Raw genomic sequence first — 16012 nt, 5'->3', positions numbered from 1 at the left:
TTTTGAAGTGAAGGATCAGAATGCCAGCAACTTACTCTCAAATAGTTCAGGGACATTTTATATAATGTGTATATATTATGTATATTATATATTATAATTAATATATATCAAATATGGTGACATGGTAACACAAGGTTAATCTAGATGCAAGGCATACACATTTCATTGTGCTTTCCTTACAATGTTTTGTAGGTTTGAAATTTTTCAAAATTAAAAAGTATATTTTTTTTCTTTTTTTTTTTAAACATCCAAGTCAGTGCTTGGGAAGACCTTTAATAACTCCCTATGACCTTCTGTATGAAATCCAAACAGTTGTCTGGCACTCAAGGCTTTTAAGATGGGATCCTTTCCCATTTCCTACCCTCTTCAGCCATTCAAAGAGCCCTGCAGTTTCTGTATGTCATTTCCTTTGCTTGGAGTATTATTCTGCTTCATTCTCTTTGCCCAGTGCTACTTGAACTTCAAGGTTCTGCTCAGGGAAGTGCTGATATCAGCTTGTAAGCATTCTCTGGCCCTTCTCCAGCGAAGTTAGAGAGCGTCCCCTCTGTGCTCCTTTGGCGCCCTCTACAGTAAACTATTCACATAGCTCTCTCGAAGCCCACGTCTCTGGATGTTGTCACCGCAGTTTTCATGTCTGTCTCTCACACTAGACTGTGCTTATCAGGGCCTAGTTCATTCACAAGTACGCAGTTGATTTTTAATACTTCATAATATTTATTAAATGTACATTAATAGGTAAGGATTTTTGTTTCTTTATTTTGCTTCTGGAACTTCAGCACCTAGAACAGTGCCTGCCTGATTGTATGATTCAGTAAATATTTGATGAATGAATGAATGAGTGAATGATCAAATATGTAACAGAATGAATAAGTGATTAAGTCAAAAGAAATGTATTTCCCTTCCCAGGTTTCCAGTACACTAAATACGGATGCCGGAGGAAAAGTGATAATAAAATGGTTCATCGCAGCTTCTGTGAGGCCAACAAAAAGCCGAAACCTATTAGAAGAATGTGCAATATTCAAGAGTGCACACACCCACTGTAAGTGTTTATTTTAACTATCATATCCTAAGGACAAAATAAAAAGGATTTAAATGACTTTAGCTCTTTTTAGTTTTAATTTGATTTTTAGTCAAAACTTAAACGTGTACCAGGTTTTACAATGCTCAGATCATTTCATGGGAATTATATAAAGCTGTAGTCCTCTGTTTTTTTAACCATATTTCTGCTTTTCAAAAACAACTACTTTTAGTATTTTTTATTGAAATATAGTATTTACAATATTGTATTAGTTTCAGGTGTACAGCAAAGTGATTCAGTTACATATATTTTTTTCAGATTATTTTCTGTTATAGGTTATTACGAGATATTAAATAGTTCCCTGTGCTATACAGTAAATCCTTTTCACTTATCTATTTTGTATGTAGTTTGTATCTGTTAATCCCAAACTCCTAATTTATTTCTCGTCCCCTCTATTTTCTTGGTAACCGTAAGTTTGTTTTCTGTCTGTGAGTCTGTTTGTTAATATATAGATTCATTTGTATTATTTTTATATTCCACATATAAGTGATATCATATAATATTTGTCTTTCTCTATCTGACTTCCTTCACTTAGTATGATAATCTCTAGGTCCATACATGTTGCTGCAAATGGCAATTATTTTTATGACACACATATGTATACACAACATCTTAAGCTATTTGTCTGTTGATGAACATTTAGATTGTTTCCATGTCTTCAGTATTGTAAATGGTGCTACTATGAATATTAAGGACATGTATCTTTTCCAATCAGAATTTTCATCTTTACTGAATATATGCCCAAGTGTGGGATTGCTAGATCATATGATAACTCTATTTTTAGTTTTTTAAGGAACCTCCATACTGTTTTCCATAGTGGCTGCATTAATTTACATTTCCACAAACAGTGTCAGAAGGTTCCCTTTTCTCCACACCTTCTCTAGCATTTATTATTTGTAAGTATTTTGATGATGGCCATTGTGACCAGTGTGAGGTGATACCTCATTGTAGTTTTCATTTGCATTTCTCTAATAATCAGCAATGTTGAGCATCTTATCATGTGCTTGTTGGTCATCTGTGTGTCTTCTTTGGAGAGATATCTATTTAGGTCTTCTGCCCATTTTCTGATTGGGTTGTTTGTTTTTTGATATTGAGTTTTATGAGCTGTTTGTGTATTTTGAACATTAACTCCTTGTCAGTTGCCTTGTTGGCACATATTTTCTCCCATTCTGTAGGCTGTCTTTTTGCTTTGTTGATGGTTTCCTTGTTATTCTTCTTCTTTTGATAGTTAGTAACTACAGGCTTCCATCACTCCAAGTAAACTATTTTTGCTTCTACTTCTTGAATTTTTGTGGGGAGAAGTGGGGTGAGGCTTTAGATTTTATGTATATTGAATTTCCACCATGCAAAGTGAGGATTTGACATTCTTTATAGCTTTCTCCCAACACTTCCAATATTGATACAACCTCATTTGCTGATATTGCTATTTGGAGTTTGTATTATTTTAACAACATGTGTCTCTTTTAACAGTTGATCCCTTAGCATGCTCTAATTCAGTTTCTTTTCTTTGAAAATTTGTTTCTTCTAGAGTAACTGAATGTCTTGATTTTTTATGTCTTATTGTCTACTACTTTTCACTCATTCATCCCCATGCCCACTTCCATGAGTATCAGTCTCCTCTAAATTCTACGTACTCGAGTATCCTGTGTCTTCTTAGAGACATCTCACAGCCAGTTCTCTGTGGCTCAGGTCTTGCCTGAACTCCTGCACATCCTCACCCTGGGGTTTCTTTTTACCGTCTTCCCAGGGATTCCCTGCTGCACATCTCTTGTGTTGGAACTCCTGTTTTCTGCATTCCTTTTGTAGGCTTTTACTGTATTCATTCATTCTGGCAGGTTGCATGTTTCAGTAACTTCATGAGAAAAGTATATACAAAGTAAAATTTTTGTATAAGAATTAAATTCCTATACACCTAAGAAAAGTACATAAGAGGTTAAAGTTAAGGGTATATAAGAAATCTTTCTTCTACTCTCACTTTTGATCATTTGAACACACACATATGGATACAACTCCAAACTATAATATATTTTCCCTCAGAATTTTTAGACTCTTGCTCTGTTATTTTCTAGACTCTGGTGTTGCTGTTGAAAAATCGTTTGTCATTCTAATTTTCAATTTTCTATGTGACCTAACTTTTTTTGTCTTTCAAAGTTTGTGAGATCATTTTGTTCCTAGTATCCTGAAATTTCATAGTGATAAAATTGCCTTTGTACTTATTTTTTCTCGTCTATTGTGCTGTATACTTGTAGATTTTTTAAAACACAAAATCGATAGCTTTCACCTCTGGGAGATTTTCTTGTGCCTTTTCTTTGACAAAGTTCCCCTGTGGTTTTCTTTCTTTTCAGTATTCTTTCTTTCCGGGAAATTTGAAGCTAGGCTTCCTAGACAGATCAGTTTTCTTTTCTCTCCTAGGAATTATTGTTCCTCTTGCTGAATTTTTCCATTTTTGCTCTTATGTCATTAATATCCAAGAGAGCTTTAACACCCAAGTGCTGTTTTGTTCATCAAATGTTCCTTTTTCATGACATTTGATTCTTATTTCACAGATATGATATAGTCTTATATCTTTCTAGGCTCTTAGAGATTATTTCCTTTTTTTGTGTATTATTTCTTCTGTTTCTTTTTTCCCCTCTTTCATCATTTGTATTAGAGACTTCTGTGCCTGGTGATCACTGATTGTCCACATGCATGTAAGAATGCAGCATTAAACTGCTGTATGATACCTAGGAAAGTTAAGAGAATAGACCCAGAGAGTTCTCATCACAAGGAGAATTCTTCTTTTCTTTTCTTTTTATTGTGTCTATATGAGATGATGGATGTTAACTAAACTGTCATGGTAATCATTTCACAATATATGTAAATCAAGCCATCATGCTGTGCACTTTCAATGTATACAGTGATGCATATCAGTTATTTCTCAATAAGACTGGGAGTGGGGGAAGAATGCAGCATTAAAAGGCTGATTGGAAGCTTCCTTATGCCCCATACTTGTTTGCTGGTTGGCTCCACTGTGGGGTGAACCTACTGGGCTATGTCATTGAAAGACCCTCAGTTATTTGTACATTTAGGGATTTTCTAATGACATGATCAGATTCTATAGAACAGAATCGATCTCCTACCTGGGGTACAAGCCTGTCTAGTAGCTGTGGTGGAAGCTGTACGTGTAGAGGCATCTGGGGTCACCTCGCCACTCCACGTGTGGGCTTTTACATAACCCCTTGTTTTCTCTGTGGGCTTTTTCTCTCTTGACTGTGTCTGTTGTCCGTCAGTTAAAAGTCTGCTTCACTTTCTACAGAGGATAACTCTCCTGTCTTCTTCTGGGTCAGAGGAGGGGCAGTGACCCAACAGGACTAAGGAGATCGGGGAGAACAGGGAACAGGAGACCTAACTCCTTGCAAATAGAATTCCCACCAGTGCCTCTGCTTTCAACTTTGCCTTCATCCCCATTTTCTTTCTTTCTTTCTTTCTTTCTTTCTTTCTTTCTTTCTTTCTTTCTTTCTTTCTTTCTTTCTTTCTTTCTTTCTTTCTTTCTTTCTCTCTTTCTCTCTTTCTCTCTTTCTCTCTTTCTCTCTTTCTCTCTCTCTTTCTCTCTTTCTCTCTTTCTTTCTTTTTTTGATTTAAAGTATTTTATTTTCTTTCTCCATGTAGGAAGACTATAAAGTTAGAAAATTTTACCAAAGTTTAATAATATAATAATCCTTGATTCTTTAAAACAGCCACCAGCTTTTTAGCTCTGGATACACGGTTACACAACCCTGTGGGACTGATTCAACCAGAACTATCATTCTTTCTCAGGAAAGCACAGAGACAATCTTTTTCAAGAGGCCTTGCATTCCAACTCCACAGACTGAAAAACTCCTGTTACAAGACAGAAGCCAGCTAAGGGCAAGAAGATCAGGCTGCGATCAACCTACTCACTGCCCTGGGGCACACAGGGCTCCCATCCCCATTTTCACAGCCACACTTCCACCTCTGGCCACTAACACCCGTACGTTTCTAAGGTCCTGCAGTCACACCCCTTTGATTCTCAGCTTATACTGCAGACTTCACTTTATCTTTCTTAGGTCTGCTGTGTTAGTTGCCATATATCCAACTGCTTTCTAGGTTCCAAAATGGTCTTTTGACGGCTTCTTCTTCAGTTTTGTTTTTTTTTTTTTTTGCCTTTTTTGGTGTATACCATTTTGTTTAGTTTTTATTTGTCATTCTGGGAATTTCAGGAGAGAATAAAGATAGTCAAAATTATCTATGACAGTGAAGAATATACTTCTCATGTAATGCCTGTCTTCAAATGAGTCACTATCGAGAGCTTCAAAATTGAGTAAAATTTCTTAGTTGCCACAATCCATTTCGCTGCCAGTTTGACAAGCTAAGGCGGTCTTAAACTCTGAATAGCAAAGACTGTCAAGGTTTTAGCCTGTTTATATCTTTCTGCTCCATATATACAGAAAGAAAAAAATTGCAGAGGGAAAGTAACTTTGGAAAAGACGAACAATTTGCCCCCATTAAATACTGACAGACTGATTACGATGACAGCCCTTTGGGACATACATAGTGAGAACTGTCTGTGATGTTGTAGCCACAGCTAATCTGGAGACTGCTAGGGGGACTGACATTGACACTGGGATTTGGGACTGTCCCTTGGGAAATTTTTTTTTTTTAATATCTCTTTGGAAATATTTCTATCAGGTGCATTCATAGTAGCAGTTTCTGCTCAGGCCTGGATGCACACGACCTTTACCTTTTAGTCAGGCCCAGTAAGGGCCAATATGAATAACTGAATTTTCCAAACAGGGTGAATATGCCAGGTAGCCTTCAAAGCAACAACTCTAGAGGTGGAACGGTAATTGCAGTCAGAATGTTAAAACATGAGTAAACTCATGAGGTCATGAAAAAGCAGCAGCAGCAGCCAAATCAGCCTGTGGTAGCAGGCATCAGATGGATCCCTTTTTCTTAATTTCCTTTCGGATATTTAACACCACGATTTAATACAGCTGAGAATGAGTTGGTGCTATTTTTGAAAACCATCATCATGCCTGAATCTAACGGGACAACCTTAAGATGAATTTCAGAAATCCTCTGTAGATGATCCTTTAGGGAAAAAAGAAGGTTTCAGAGTCACTGGGAAGCAGAAAAATATTAAGGCATGAAAAATAAAGGTGTCAGAAAATTCGAAGATTTTTTGCTTGATGCATCCATCTTTCTGAAACCGCCCCAGGAACTGCAGTTCGCCCCTCTGGGAGGCACGTCACTCAGAGCAGAAAAGGCTAGGCTTGCGGGGCAGGATGTTCACTCTTAACCACCCCCTCCACCCCCAGCTGGGCCGCGGAGGCGTGGGAGCACTGCACCAAAACCTGCGGCAGTTCCGGCTACCAGCTCCGGACCGTGCGCTGCCTCCAGCCACTCCACGACGGCACCAACCGCTCTGTGCACAGCAAGTACTGTGTCGGGGACCGTCCCGAGAGCCGCCGGCCCTGTAACAGAGTGCCCTGCCCGGCCCAGTGGAAAACAGGGCCCTGGAACGAGGTGGGTGTGCGGATTCTGTGCGCACGTGTGAGCTTGTGAAGCTTTAATCTGGTTTTAGTATCAGGTAGGCTTTGTGTGAATTGAGAAACTGTGGCAATTTGGAATCATTAAGCCCCTGCAGGTTAGGAACAATTAATATTTGAAGACAGTGTTTGCATGTAAGATTAGTTGACGGGGGGGGGGGGGGGGGGGGACCAGGTTTGGGTATTTTGATGACTCAGAGGCATCTAAATGGGGACTGATCTGTCTCCTGTCTTTGTTAATTGCACCCCTTCTCCTGGATACATTCCAAATCCCTGACCCTGGATGCAGGGCGCTGTCCCATTTAGCCATGCAAAAGAACTCTTCTGTTTTTCTTTTTTATAGAGGTATAACTGACATAGCATTATATTAGTTTCAGGTGTACGACTTAATGCTTTGATATTTGTATACATTGCAAGTAAATCCCACTATTACTTTTCTTGTTCGAGATCTTTTTTATTCCAACTCTTTGTCCCAGTTTGAGTAAACTTCTCACTGTTCCAAAGACCAAGATGGTTCCAGCTTCCTGCCTTTTGGCTGGCCTACCCTTTCCCCTCTTCCTATCTAACCTGCTCACCTTCATCCACCAAGGTTCAGTTCCGTGGCCCAAAATACCACCTTCCAGGGGTGCCTCTCCCAAAGTCCTTCCTCTGCATCCCAAAGGCAAAGAGGCCTACCTCTGGCTTACTGATCACAGCAGTGTGCTGTGACTCCTGTCTCTGAGCCTGCGCTCACCACTAGTCCATGCACTGCATTTCTCAAACACCATGTGCTTTGCTTCCCCAGCGCCTAGCTGGTGCCTGTCCCAATGTTGTCTGTTTGGTGACTGGCTGAATCAGTATCTCTTTGCCTGTATTAACTACAGGTCTTTGATATTTCTAAAGACTCTAAATGAAGAATCATGGGGTCATAGTAGAGTAGATAGAAGGAGAGGGCAGCAAAAAGCAGGCAGAGAACAAAGGAGGGAGCAGAGAGCAGGATAGGGAGGAAAGGAACAGGCAAAAGAAGGTGCCTGCACAGGACCATGAGGATAACTCATGTCTCATTCTCTTCCGAGTCCTGGCACAAGCGTCCCTCCTCTACCGCTCCCACCGAGATCAGTAGCATGGTTATTTCTGGGCTTAGTTTTAGAGCAGTGAGCCCCTTCCTTAAAGAAACGGATGGGAATAGAGTTATAGTAGTTCCAAAGAGGTTGAATTAACCAACATAGGATGTCAATAAATTCGCCACCTGTAAGTAAAGTGAAAGAATGAGAAGCCCTGATCCATGATCAGCTCCCTAAAATGGGCTCCACTAGTGTCTTTAGGAACTATGGCAGGTGTTACATTAGAATAATGGCTTCTTTGGCATCCCATGCTTACCACGTGTCAGGCAAACTGCTTTACATACACTGTCTCCTTTGCCTTCCTTTTGTTCTACAACAATTCTATGAGACTTTCAGAAAAAAAGCAAGACGCTCAAGCTGGTAAAGGATGGAGTTAGGGTATGTACCTAGGGTTCTCTGTCTCCAAAGTCACTATAACACTGCATCATAGAGTAAGAACTCCAGCACTATGTGTATGCTTGTGTGTGTATTCTTGTGTGTGTGTATGCTTGTGTGTGCATGTGTGTGCATACATGTGCACGCGGGGGAAAGAAGAAAGACAGGCCTGGTGGAATAAATGTCTGTAATCACAGCCTTTGTTTCCATAGTGTTCAGTAACCTGCGGTGAAGGGACGGAAGTGAGGCAGGTCCTCTGCAGGGCTGGTGACCACTGCGAAGGCGAAAAGCCCGAGTCTGTCCGAGCTTGTCAGCTGCCTCCCTGTAATGGTAGGTGTGACACTAATTGATTTCACTATTCTGAGAATGGTTTTGAAGCCTCAAAAAGCAGAATTTCCTTTCAGGAAAAGATCTGGATTTTCCATTTGCTTATTGAAAAAATGACCAAAGGAAAACACACTTGAAATACCAGCCCAATCCAGCTCTTTAAGATGGGTGTTTGTGGCAATGTCCCCCACCAGTTAATACCATAACCACTGCAGACTCCCTGGTTCCCAGTATGTGGTAGTGCTGGGGTGAGGGCGGTGTCGTGTATGTGTGGTGTCTGTCAGCTTTCTCGTAGGAGCTACTTTATTTTCTCTGTTTGATTTTCTTTATAACTTCATAATTCAAAGGCATAACCATGGAGAAGGGTTTGCAATATTTTACTAAAATTGCTCAATTTAGACATGTAGATGATAAATGTCATTCACAAAGCCATTTCCAGTATTTGTCCAGGCATTTCCAGGGACTTCAGCAGGGTGCTTTCGAAATAGATACCTTGTACATACACTAAAATTTGCCTGACCTACTCTTGCTCTATTACGAAAGCAGTCTCTCTTCTCTATTTTAAAGTACAGGTCTTTCTCACTTTACAATGGCATTACATCCTTGTAAATTCATTGTGAGTTGAAAGTGCAGTCAGTTGAAAATGCATTTAATACACCTAACCTACCAAACATCACAGCTTAGCCTCTCCTACCTTAAAGGTGCTCAGAACACTTACGTTAGCCTATAATTGGGTAAAATCATCTAACGCAAAACCTATTTTATAATTAAGTGTTGAATATCTCATATAATTTATTGAATACTATACTGAAGGTGAAAAATGGAATGGTTGTCTGGGTACAGAATGGTTGTAAGTGTATCAGTCCTTTGCCCTCGTGATCTCATGGCTGATCAGGAGCTGTGACTGGCGCCCTAGCCAGCATCACGAGTGATTCCACATATCACTAGCCCAGAAAATATCCATGTTCAAAATTCGAAGTACAGTTTCTACTGGATGCATATAGCTTTCACACTATCATAAAGTCAAAAAATCTAAGTAGGGGGGACGGTGTAGCTCAGTGGTAGAGTGTGTGCTTAGCATGCATGAGGTCCTGGGTTCGATTCCCAGTACCTCCATTAAATCAATCAATCAAATTACCTACTCCCTCCCAAAAAAATCTGAGTGGAATCATCCCAAGTCAGGGACATCTGTGTAATTCAGTTTGCTATTGTAAAATCAGTAGCATGTATGGATGGTTTCAGTTGCTATCACTCTGTCTCCTCCTCCTTCCTTTCTGTCACTCCATGCACCTGTCTCTGTCCTCTTGTCTCATTTTGTGTCTCCACTTCGCTCTTCTCTCATTTCCTCTGTCGGTTTCACTCTCTCTCTCTGCCTCTGACTTGCTGTCCCTTGCTGCCTGTGTGTTGCTCATTTCCTGTGTCTGTCACATACGCTTTTCCACCTCTTTCTTCTTGCTCTCTTTCTCCATCTCCTACCTAGTCTCCCTACCTCTACTCTCTGTCTCTCTCATTTTGGCTTCTCTGCTCTCTCCTGACTCTCCTTTTTCTCTCCCCCACCCTTTCTAACACCTCTCTTGCCCCCTTTTCTGGCACGTGTGTCTGTCAGTCTCTTTCTTTCTCTTGCACTTTCCTCTGTCCTTTCCCCACCCTCCCTGGCCTCTCCCTATCTCTGCCACTCCCTGTCTGTCTCTCCATCTCCCCTACCCTGCCTCCCAGTCTCCTGCCTTCCCAGCCTTCTGTCTTTCCCAACCCCATGTCTCTTCCCCTCTGACTCTCTCTGTCTGTCTGTCTCTCCCTCCACTGCCTGTCTGCTCCCTCCCCCATCTGTGTCATACAATCTCCCCATCCTCTCCTTACCCCCTCCCCTCCCCCCACCCCAAGCTTCCCCTTACATGTAATTTTCCAACTTCAACGCCTCATGACAGCTGTGGACATTGCTTTGCCCACTATTGAGACTTGGAACTAAAGAAGTTGCCTTTTCCTTGGTCTCCAACCCCATAAGTAAGCGATTGACTGAATATTGACACCTGCTGAATGTCCTTTCTTTTTTTTGAGAGAATTGGCCAGGCACTATTTTATCAAATGTGTTATTTCGTGAGGAAATTTCGGGCTTCCAAAGAAACCTTATGGATTATTTCATTATAAATTTTCTTGTGAAATGTGGGGTGGCATGAACAAATATGACCATGAGGGGGAGACAGAGGACTTATACATTTAATCATTTTTCTCTGGAAACTATGTTTGAAAGTAAAAAACACAAGTCAAAGCCCAAAGAACAAACTTTACCCAGTTAGAAGCTGCAAAGTTTACTGTCACCATAATATTTTACTTTTATTAGGCATTACTGCCAGGAGGCCAAATACTTTTTAAAAAAATTTTTTTTGAGGTGAAAGTAATTAGATTTATTTATTCTTCTTATTTTTTTTAATGGAGGGACCGGTATTGAACACAGGACCTTGTGCATGCTAAGCACTGCACTCTACCACTAAGCTATACCTTCCCCTGGAAGCTAAATACTTTAGATCTTAAAAACTGATAGCTATATATTTCTGCAGATATGCCCAATTGCCAGTGAGAATTTGCTTGATTCTCTACCTTAAGCCAAAGAAAAATGTTATAGGCATAGGAAAAGTAATTCAGATATGATGAGGAACTGGTGCTTGAGGCAAAACCCATTAATGTGATTCTCAGGCATTTACAACCCAATTAGATGATTACCTTAGCTAATATGAAATACTCAGATACATCATGCTGTATCATAGATGTATAAATGCCAGTTTGGGACGTGGACATGGCATTGCAACTCTAACAAAGTATAGGTTTAGCCTCCACTGACCTTACCAACTGAGCCTCCTCTTTTTTCCTTCCCCCTCAAACTTTAGAAAAAGGATGTAATTTCTATGGCGAGTTACATAGCAGGTTTCTCACCTAGCTATATAGAATTACCCAGTATCACCTTGCAATTGTAAGTGGTCTTCTTACACAAATGCCACAATTTACAATTCTTTGCATTTGTTAACCAGGTATCAGATCACTACCTCTGTGTTGGACTGTGTGTGTGGACTCTGTCTAGGATACGCCCTGGAATGGCTGAAAATAAGTACAAACTAACATTTTCATGAGCTCAATATTTGGATTTTTTTGAAATCTAATTCTTATAACCTATAATCAGTAAAATTTTAAAATAATAGAAATACTATGTACACACACACCTACCAAGGGTTTTATGTGTGTGACTTTAGTCTTCTTTAAACAGAAAGTACTAGCAATTCAATGAATTAAATTCAAGAACCATGCATTATTCATAAGAAAGTTGGTACACTTTACTCAGATTTGTACTTTCAAATAACAAATAACCTGAGAATGTTCAACAGTAAATATGAAACTATTGCATTCATTCTGGAGAATATTCTCCAGATCAAAATGGTATCTTGATTTTTCTTTTGGTAACATAGTTTTAAGATTTAATTTGCTCCAACAGGTCTTTAGTATTTATTTTGATTTTAAATTTAATATAGAGATCACTCTATTATAAAGACAGATATACCATAAAATTAACAAAACAGATACCCCTCTATATCTTAAAAATATAATAAAATGATTTCTAGTTTCTCATTCTAAAATCAGATGTGTGTTCCTATAGGAAGAAAAAAATACCGTTGGTCTGAAGAGTCTTGATGGACATGTGAAAATGCTGGCCAATTCAAGTGCTTTGCACATAGAGGATTACTTATTTTACAAATTCATCCTATCATTCATATTTTTGATGCAAAGACTCATGTGAACAACTTCCATCAATGTCAGATTTTACTTAAATCTTTTTATATTTATAAGCAATTTTATTTTCTTCTCTCCTATTTATTTTTATTTATATCTATTTCATTTTACATTTAAATTAGTTGATGTACAATATTCTGTTAGTTTCAGATGTACTACATAGTGATTTTGCATACATTATGCATAGTGTATTTGCATATATTGTGAAATGATCACCAGGATAAGTCTAGCAACCGTCTGTCCCCAGAGTCATGACCATATCACTGGCCGTATTCCTTATGCTGTGTATCACATGCCTGTGGTATTTATTTTATAAATGGAAGTTTGTACCTCTCAATCCTCTTCACCTATTTTGCCCCCTCCCCTAGCAACCACCCATTTGTTCTCAGTATCTCTGATTCTGTTTTTGTTTTGGTTTTTTTGTTTTGTTTTGTTTTGTTTTCAGATTCCACATATAAGTGAGATCATACAACGTTTGTCATTCTCTGACTTATTTCACTTGGCATAATGCCCTCTAGCTTCATCCAAGTAGCCTTCCTTTTATGCTGAGATGTATTATTTTGTTTTCTTTTCGTCTTTGCAGATGAGCCGTGTTTGGGAGACAAGTCCATATTCTGTCAGATGGAGGTGCTGGCCCGATACTGCTCCATACCAGGTTATAACAAGCTATGTTGTGAGTCGTGTAGCAAGCGCAGTAGCACCCTGCCACCTCCCTACCTTCCAGAAGCTGCTGAGACTCAAGACGATGCTATCTTTAACCCCAGTGACCTCCCCGGCTCTCTAGTGATGCCTACATCTTTGGTTCCTTACTATTCAGAGACTCCTGCTGAGAAGAAGAAACTTTTGAGTAGGCTCTCTTCTGTGGGAGACCCAAATGCATATGCTGCTTTCAGTCCAAACAGTAAACCAGATGGTGCTAACTTCCCCCAGAGGAGAGCTCAGCCAGCAGAAGGTCACACTCTGAGACTGGCTTCCCCACCCACCGAGAGTGGCCACCTCAGTTCATCTCCACAAATGGCTGCTGCCCCCTTCCTTGCAGTCAGTGATTCCATAGGTGCTTCTTCTCAGGCAAGAACCTCAAAGAAAGAAGAAAAGATTATTGACAGGAGACGTCCAATAAGATCATCCACCTCGGAAAGATGAGAAAATGAACCAAAAAGGCTAGCAATCAGGAAAATCCGGACAAGCTCCCTCTCCCCATGGTGCATACGTCTTATTTAAAGTGGAACTCTCCATAAATCGCCGACTCCTTTTTTCTGCAAGTGGAAGAACAAAAAAAGTGCGGGTTCACTTTCTAGTTGCTTTCGTCCTCCTTTTGTTCTGCATTGACTCGTTTACCAGAATTTCTTGGAAGAAAGCACCAAAGATTATTAACCGAAGGAAAGTGAAAGTTGCTAAATGTGTTGGTTACTTTCTAAAGCCAAGAAGGGACTGGAGCCAACTGTGCATATCAGCTGATTTTTTTTTTTTAAAGTTACGGTCAAAATAAAAAAGAGGTGCCAATGGTTTACACTTTAACAAAAGGTTTTGAAAATGGAGCAAAGAATTTCTTAGACTTGTATTCCTATTTATCTATATTAGAAGTATTGTGTGAGCACATTTGCAGCTGTTGTGTAAATACTGTATATTGCAGAAATCAGTATTATTTTAAGAGATGTGTTCTCAAATGATTGTTTACTCTATTACATTTCTGGATGTTCTGGGTGCCTGTCATTGAGTATTGCCTTATTTGACGTTCTATGGGTTGATTTTCAAAGCAGACTCTTTCAAAGAAGAAGTTAGAATCACCACCACTGACAATACAATGGGTTTATGTCGTGTGGTTTTGTTTAATCAACAATGTGATACCTAAATTACAGAAAAAGGAAACAAACAGATAAGCTGCAGATACAGAGATTTCAGCTTACCTATTGACCTTCCATCGTTTAAATAAAAAAGAATAAGATTGGCGTCTTAGTAGACTTGTAGTCACAGGGACCAGGGATCAGTTAAGGAGCCTGTGCACAGCAGAACTGAATCCTCTTACCAGGACCTCAGTAGATGCCACTGAAGTGTCCTACGTTCTTGTGTTGTTTTTAATTTTCCCCTGGTTGACATATACAAAGAGGTATACTCATGGTTCTGTGATAACGACAAAGGAAAAATGTTCTGAGATCATTTGTATGTTGGTACCCGAGGAAGACATCACTGAACCACAATTGACAAGTATAGTCAGGCTTCAGGGCTCTGGAAGCAGGTTCAAGAAAGCATTGGTCAACAGTTGCAATATTTATTTTCCGCATGGTTCATATCCAAATGTCCACAACCACAATGCATCTGACTGCAATAATGTGCTAGTAATTTATGTCAGTGATCACCTTACTCACAGTGAAGCCAGAAATGCTCTCTCCAGGGAGTAGATGTAAAGTACTTGTATATAGAATTCAGAACTGAAGATATTTATTAAAAGTTGATTTTTTTCCTTTATAGTATTTTTATGTACTAAATATTTACGCTAATATCAATGACGTATTTTGGTAAACTAGAGAGACATAATTAGAGATGCATGCTTTGTTCTGTGCATAGAGAAGAAATTTAAGCAAACTACAGCAGCCAAATCAAAGAGCTAAAATTGAACAACATTGATGTCATGCACACCTTTTGCAGTTTTAAAGTAGTTAGTGCAAAGTTGGTAACTTGTTCCCCTTCAATGACACATAAAATAGTACAGACACAGATAGCTAGCTGTTTAATGAACTAGTGAATTAGAAACATTTTTTTAAGTATGTGGAAGAGATAAGTACTTCATGGATTACACTTAAAAGAAAAAAGGAAGATAAGTGATGTCAGCAAAATCATTTTGAGTTCAGTTCCTGAACTAGCTAAAAGTACATTATGCAAACTAAAACGTAGGTATGTTAATCTCGCAAAGCACAGAATGTGCAAGGACTTTTGCATTATAACCATGGGAAAAACAACAGCTTCACCTATTGACTCTGTACCTCTAAAGAATCGCTGCTACTTTGTGCAAGACTTTTGAAAGTCAAATGAATTAGGTGAATTCCAGATTGCAAAACAATCCCTGAGCTTCGAGTAGAAGTCCTTTTTTTTCTCTCCTAAAAATTTCCCCGGAATGAAGTTCTCTCTAGTTTGCTTGCATGTGCGTAAGTCTGGTCCACAGGGGAATGCAGAGAAAGCCGGTCACACACATCCACCTCCCATAAAGATGTACATACTCGTTACACTTCTGACCTTTGAGCTTCCTTTTCTACTAAGCTAAAAAAAAATCCTTTTTATCAAAGTGTACACTACTGATGCTGTTTGTTGTATTGGGAGCACGTAGCAATAAAATGTTAACAAAATATAGACATGGCTCAATCGAGATTTTATCATTAGAGTCATCACAGAGTAATGGAAACCTATTCTTTCCTCCTACAAAGTGAAACAGTATCAAGTTCATGTGCTGCTTGGACTTTCTCTAAAGAGGCTCAAATAAGACGATAGTGTCTCCTATTTTCATTTCAGGGTGTATCGTAATACTTCTTAAGTAAATTTTAAAAAGATAAAATAAGAGGTTACGGGGGTGGCTTTTTGCTTAAGTCCATCCCGCAGAACTTGAGGAGACAGAAAATGGCAATAACGCTAGTTGTACTGTTACCGGGAAGAGGGAAATAAGAATTACCTTGGTTCTCAGTCACCTGAAAAAAAAGAATTTTTGATGAGAGACAAAAAGCATGATATAAGCAAGATTTTTATTAGTAAAGTGAAAAAGTAGTAAAAGTACACTCCCGAGAATTGGGAGCGGGCCAATCCAAGAGAGAAAAGGT

At 39.2% G+C, this 16012-nt stretch overlaps 1 protein-coding gene across 3 annotated transcripts in view; it reads left to right on the top strand.

The window, feature by feature from the left end:
• ADAMTS3 (ADAM metallopeptidase with thrombospondin type 1 motif 3) overlaps positions 1-15551 on the top strand; it is a 240524-nt gene extending 224973 nt beyond the window's left edge. For 2 of the 3 annotated variants that reach the window (XM_010969355.3, XM_045506173.2), the window contains 4 exons: positions 907-1039; positions 6394-6601; positions 8315-8432; positions 12790-15551. In XM_010969355.3, coding sequence (XP_010967657.1) covers positions 907-1039; positions 6394-6601; positions 8315-8432; positions 12790-13349 — 1019 coding nt within the window. In that variant the 3' untranslated portion in view covers positions 13350-15551. The other variant, XM_074344813.1, reaches the window with a different exon arrangement.
• The last annotated feature ends 461 nt before the right edge of the window (positions 15552-16012 follow it).

The sequence above is a fragment of the Camelus bactrianus genome, chromosome 2, assembly GCF_048773025.1.
Source record: "Camelus bactrianus isolate YW-2024 breed Bactrian camel chromosome 2, ASM4877302v1, whole genome shotgun sequence".
Taxonomy (NCBI): Eukaryota; Metazoa; Chordata; class Mammalia; order Artiodactyla; family Camelidae; genus Camelus; species Camelus bactrianus.
This window is presented reverse-complemented; position numbering and strand designations above follow the sequence as displayed.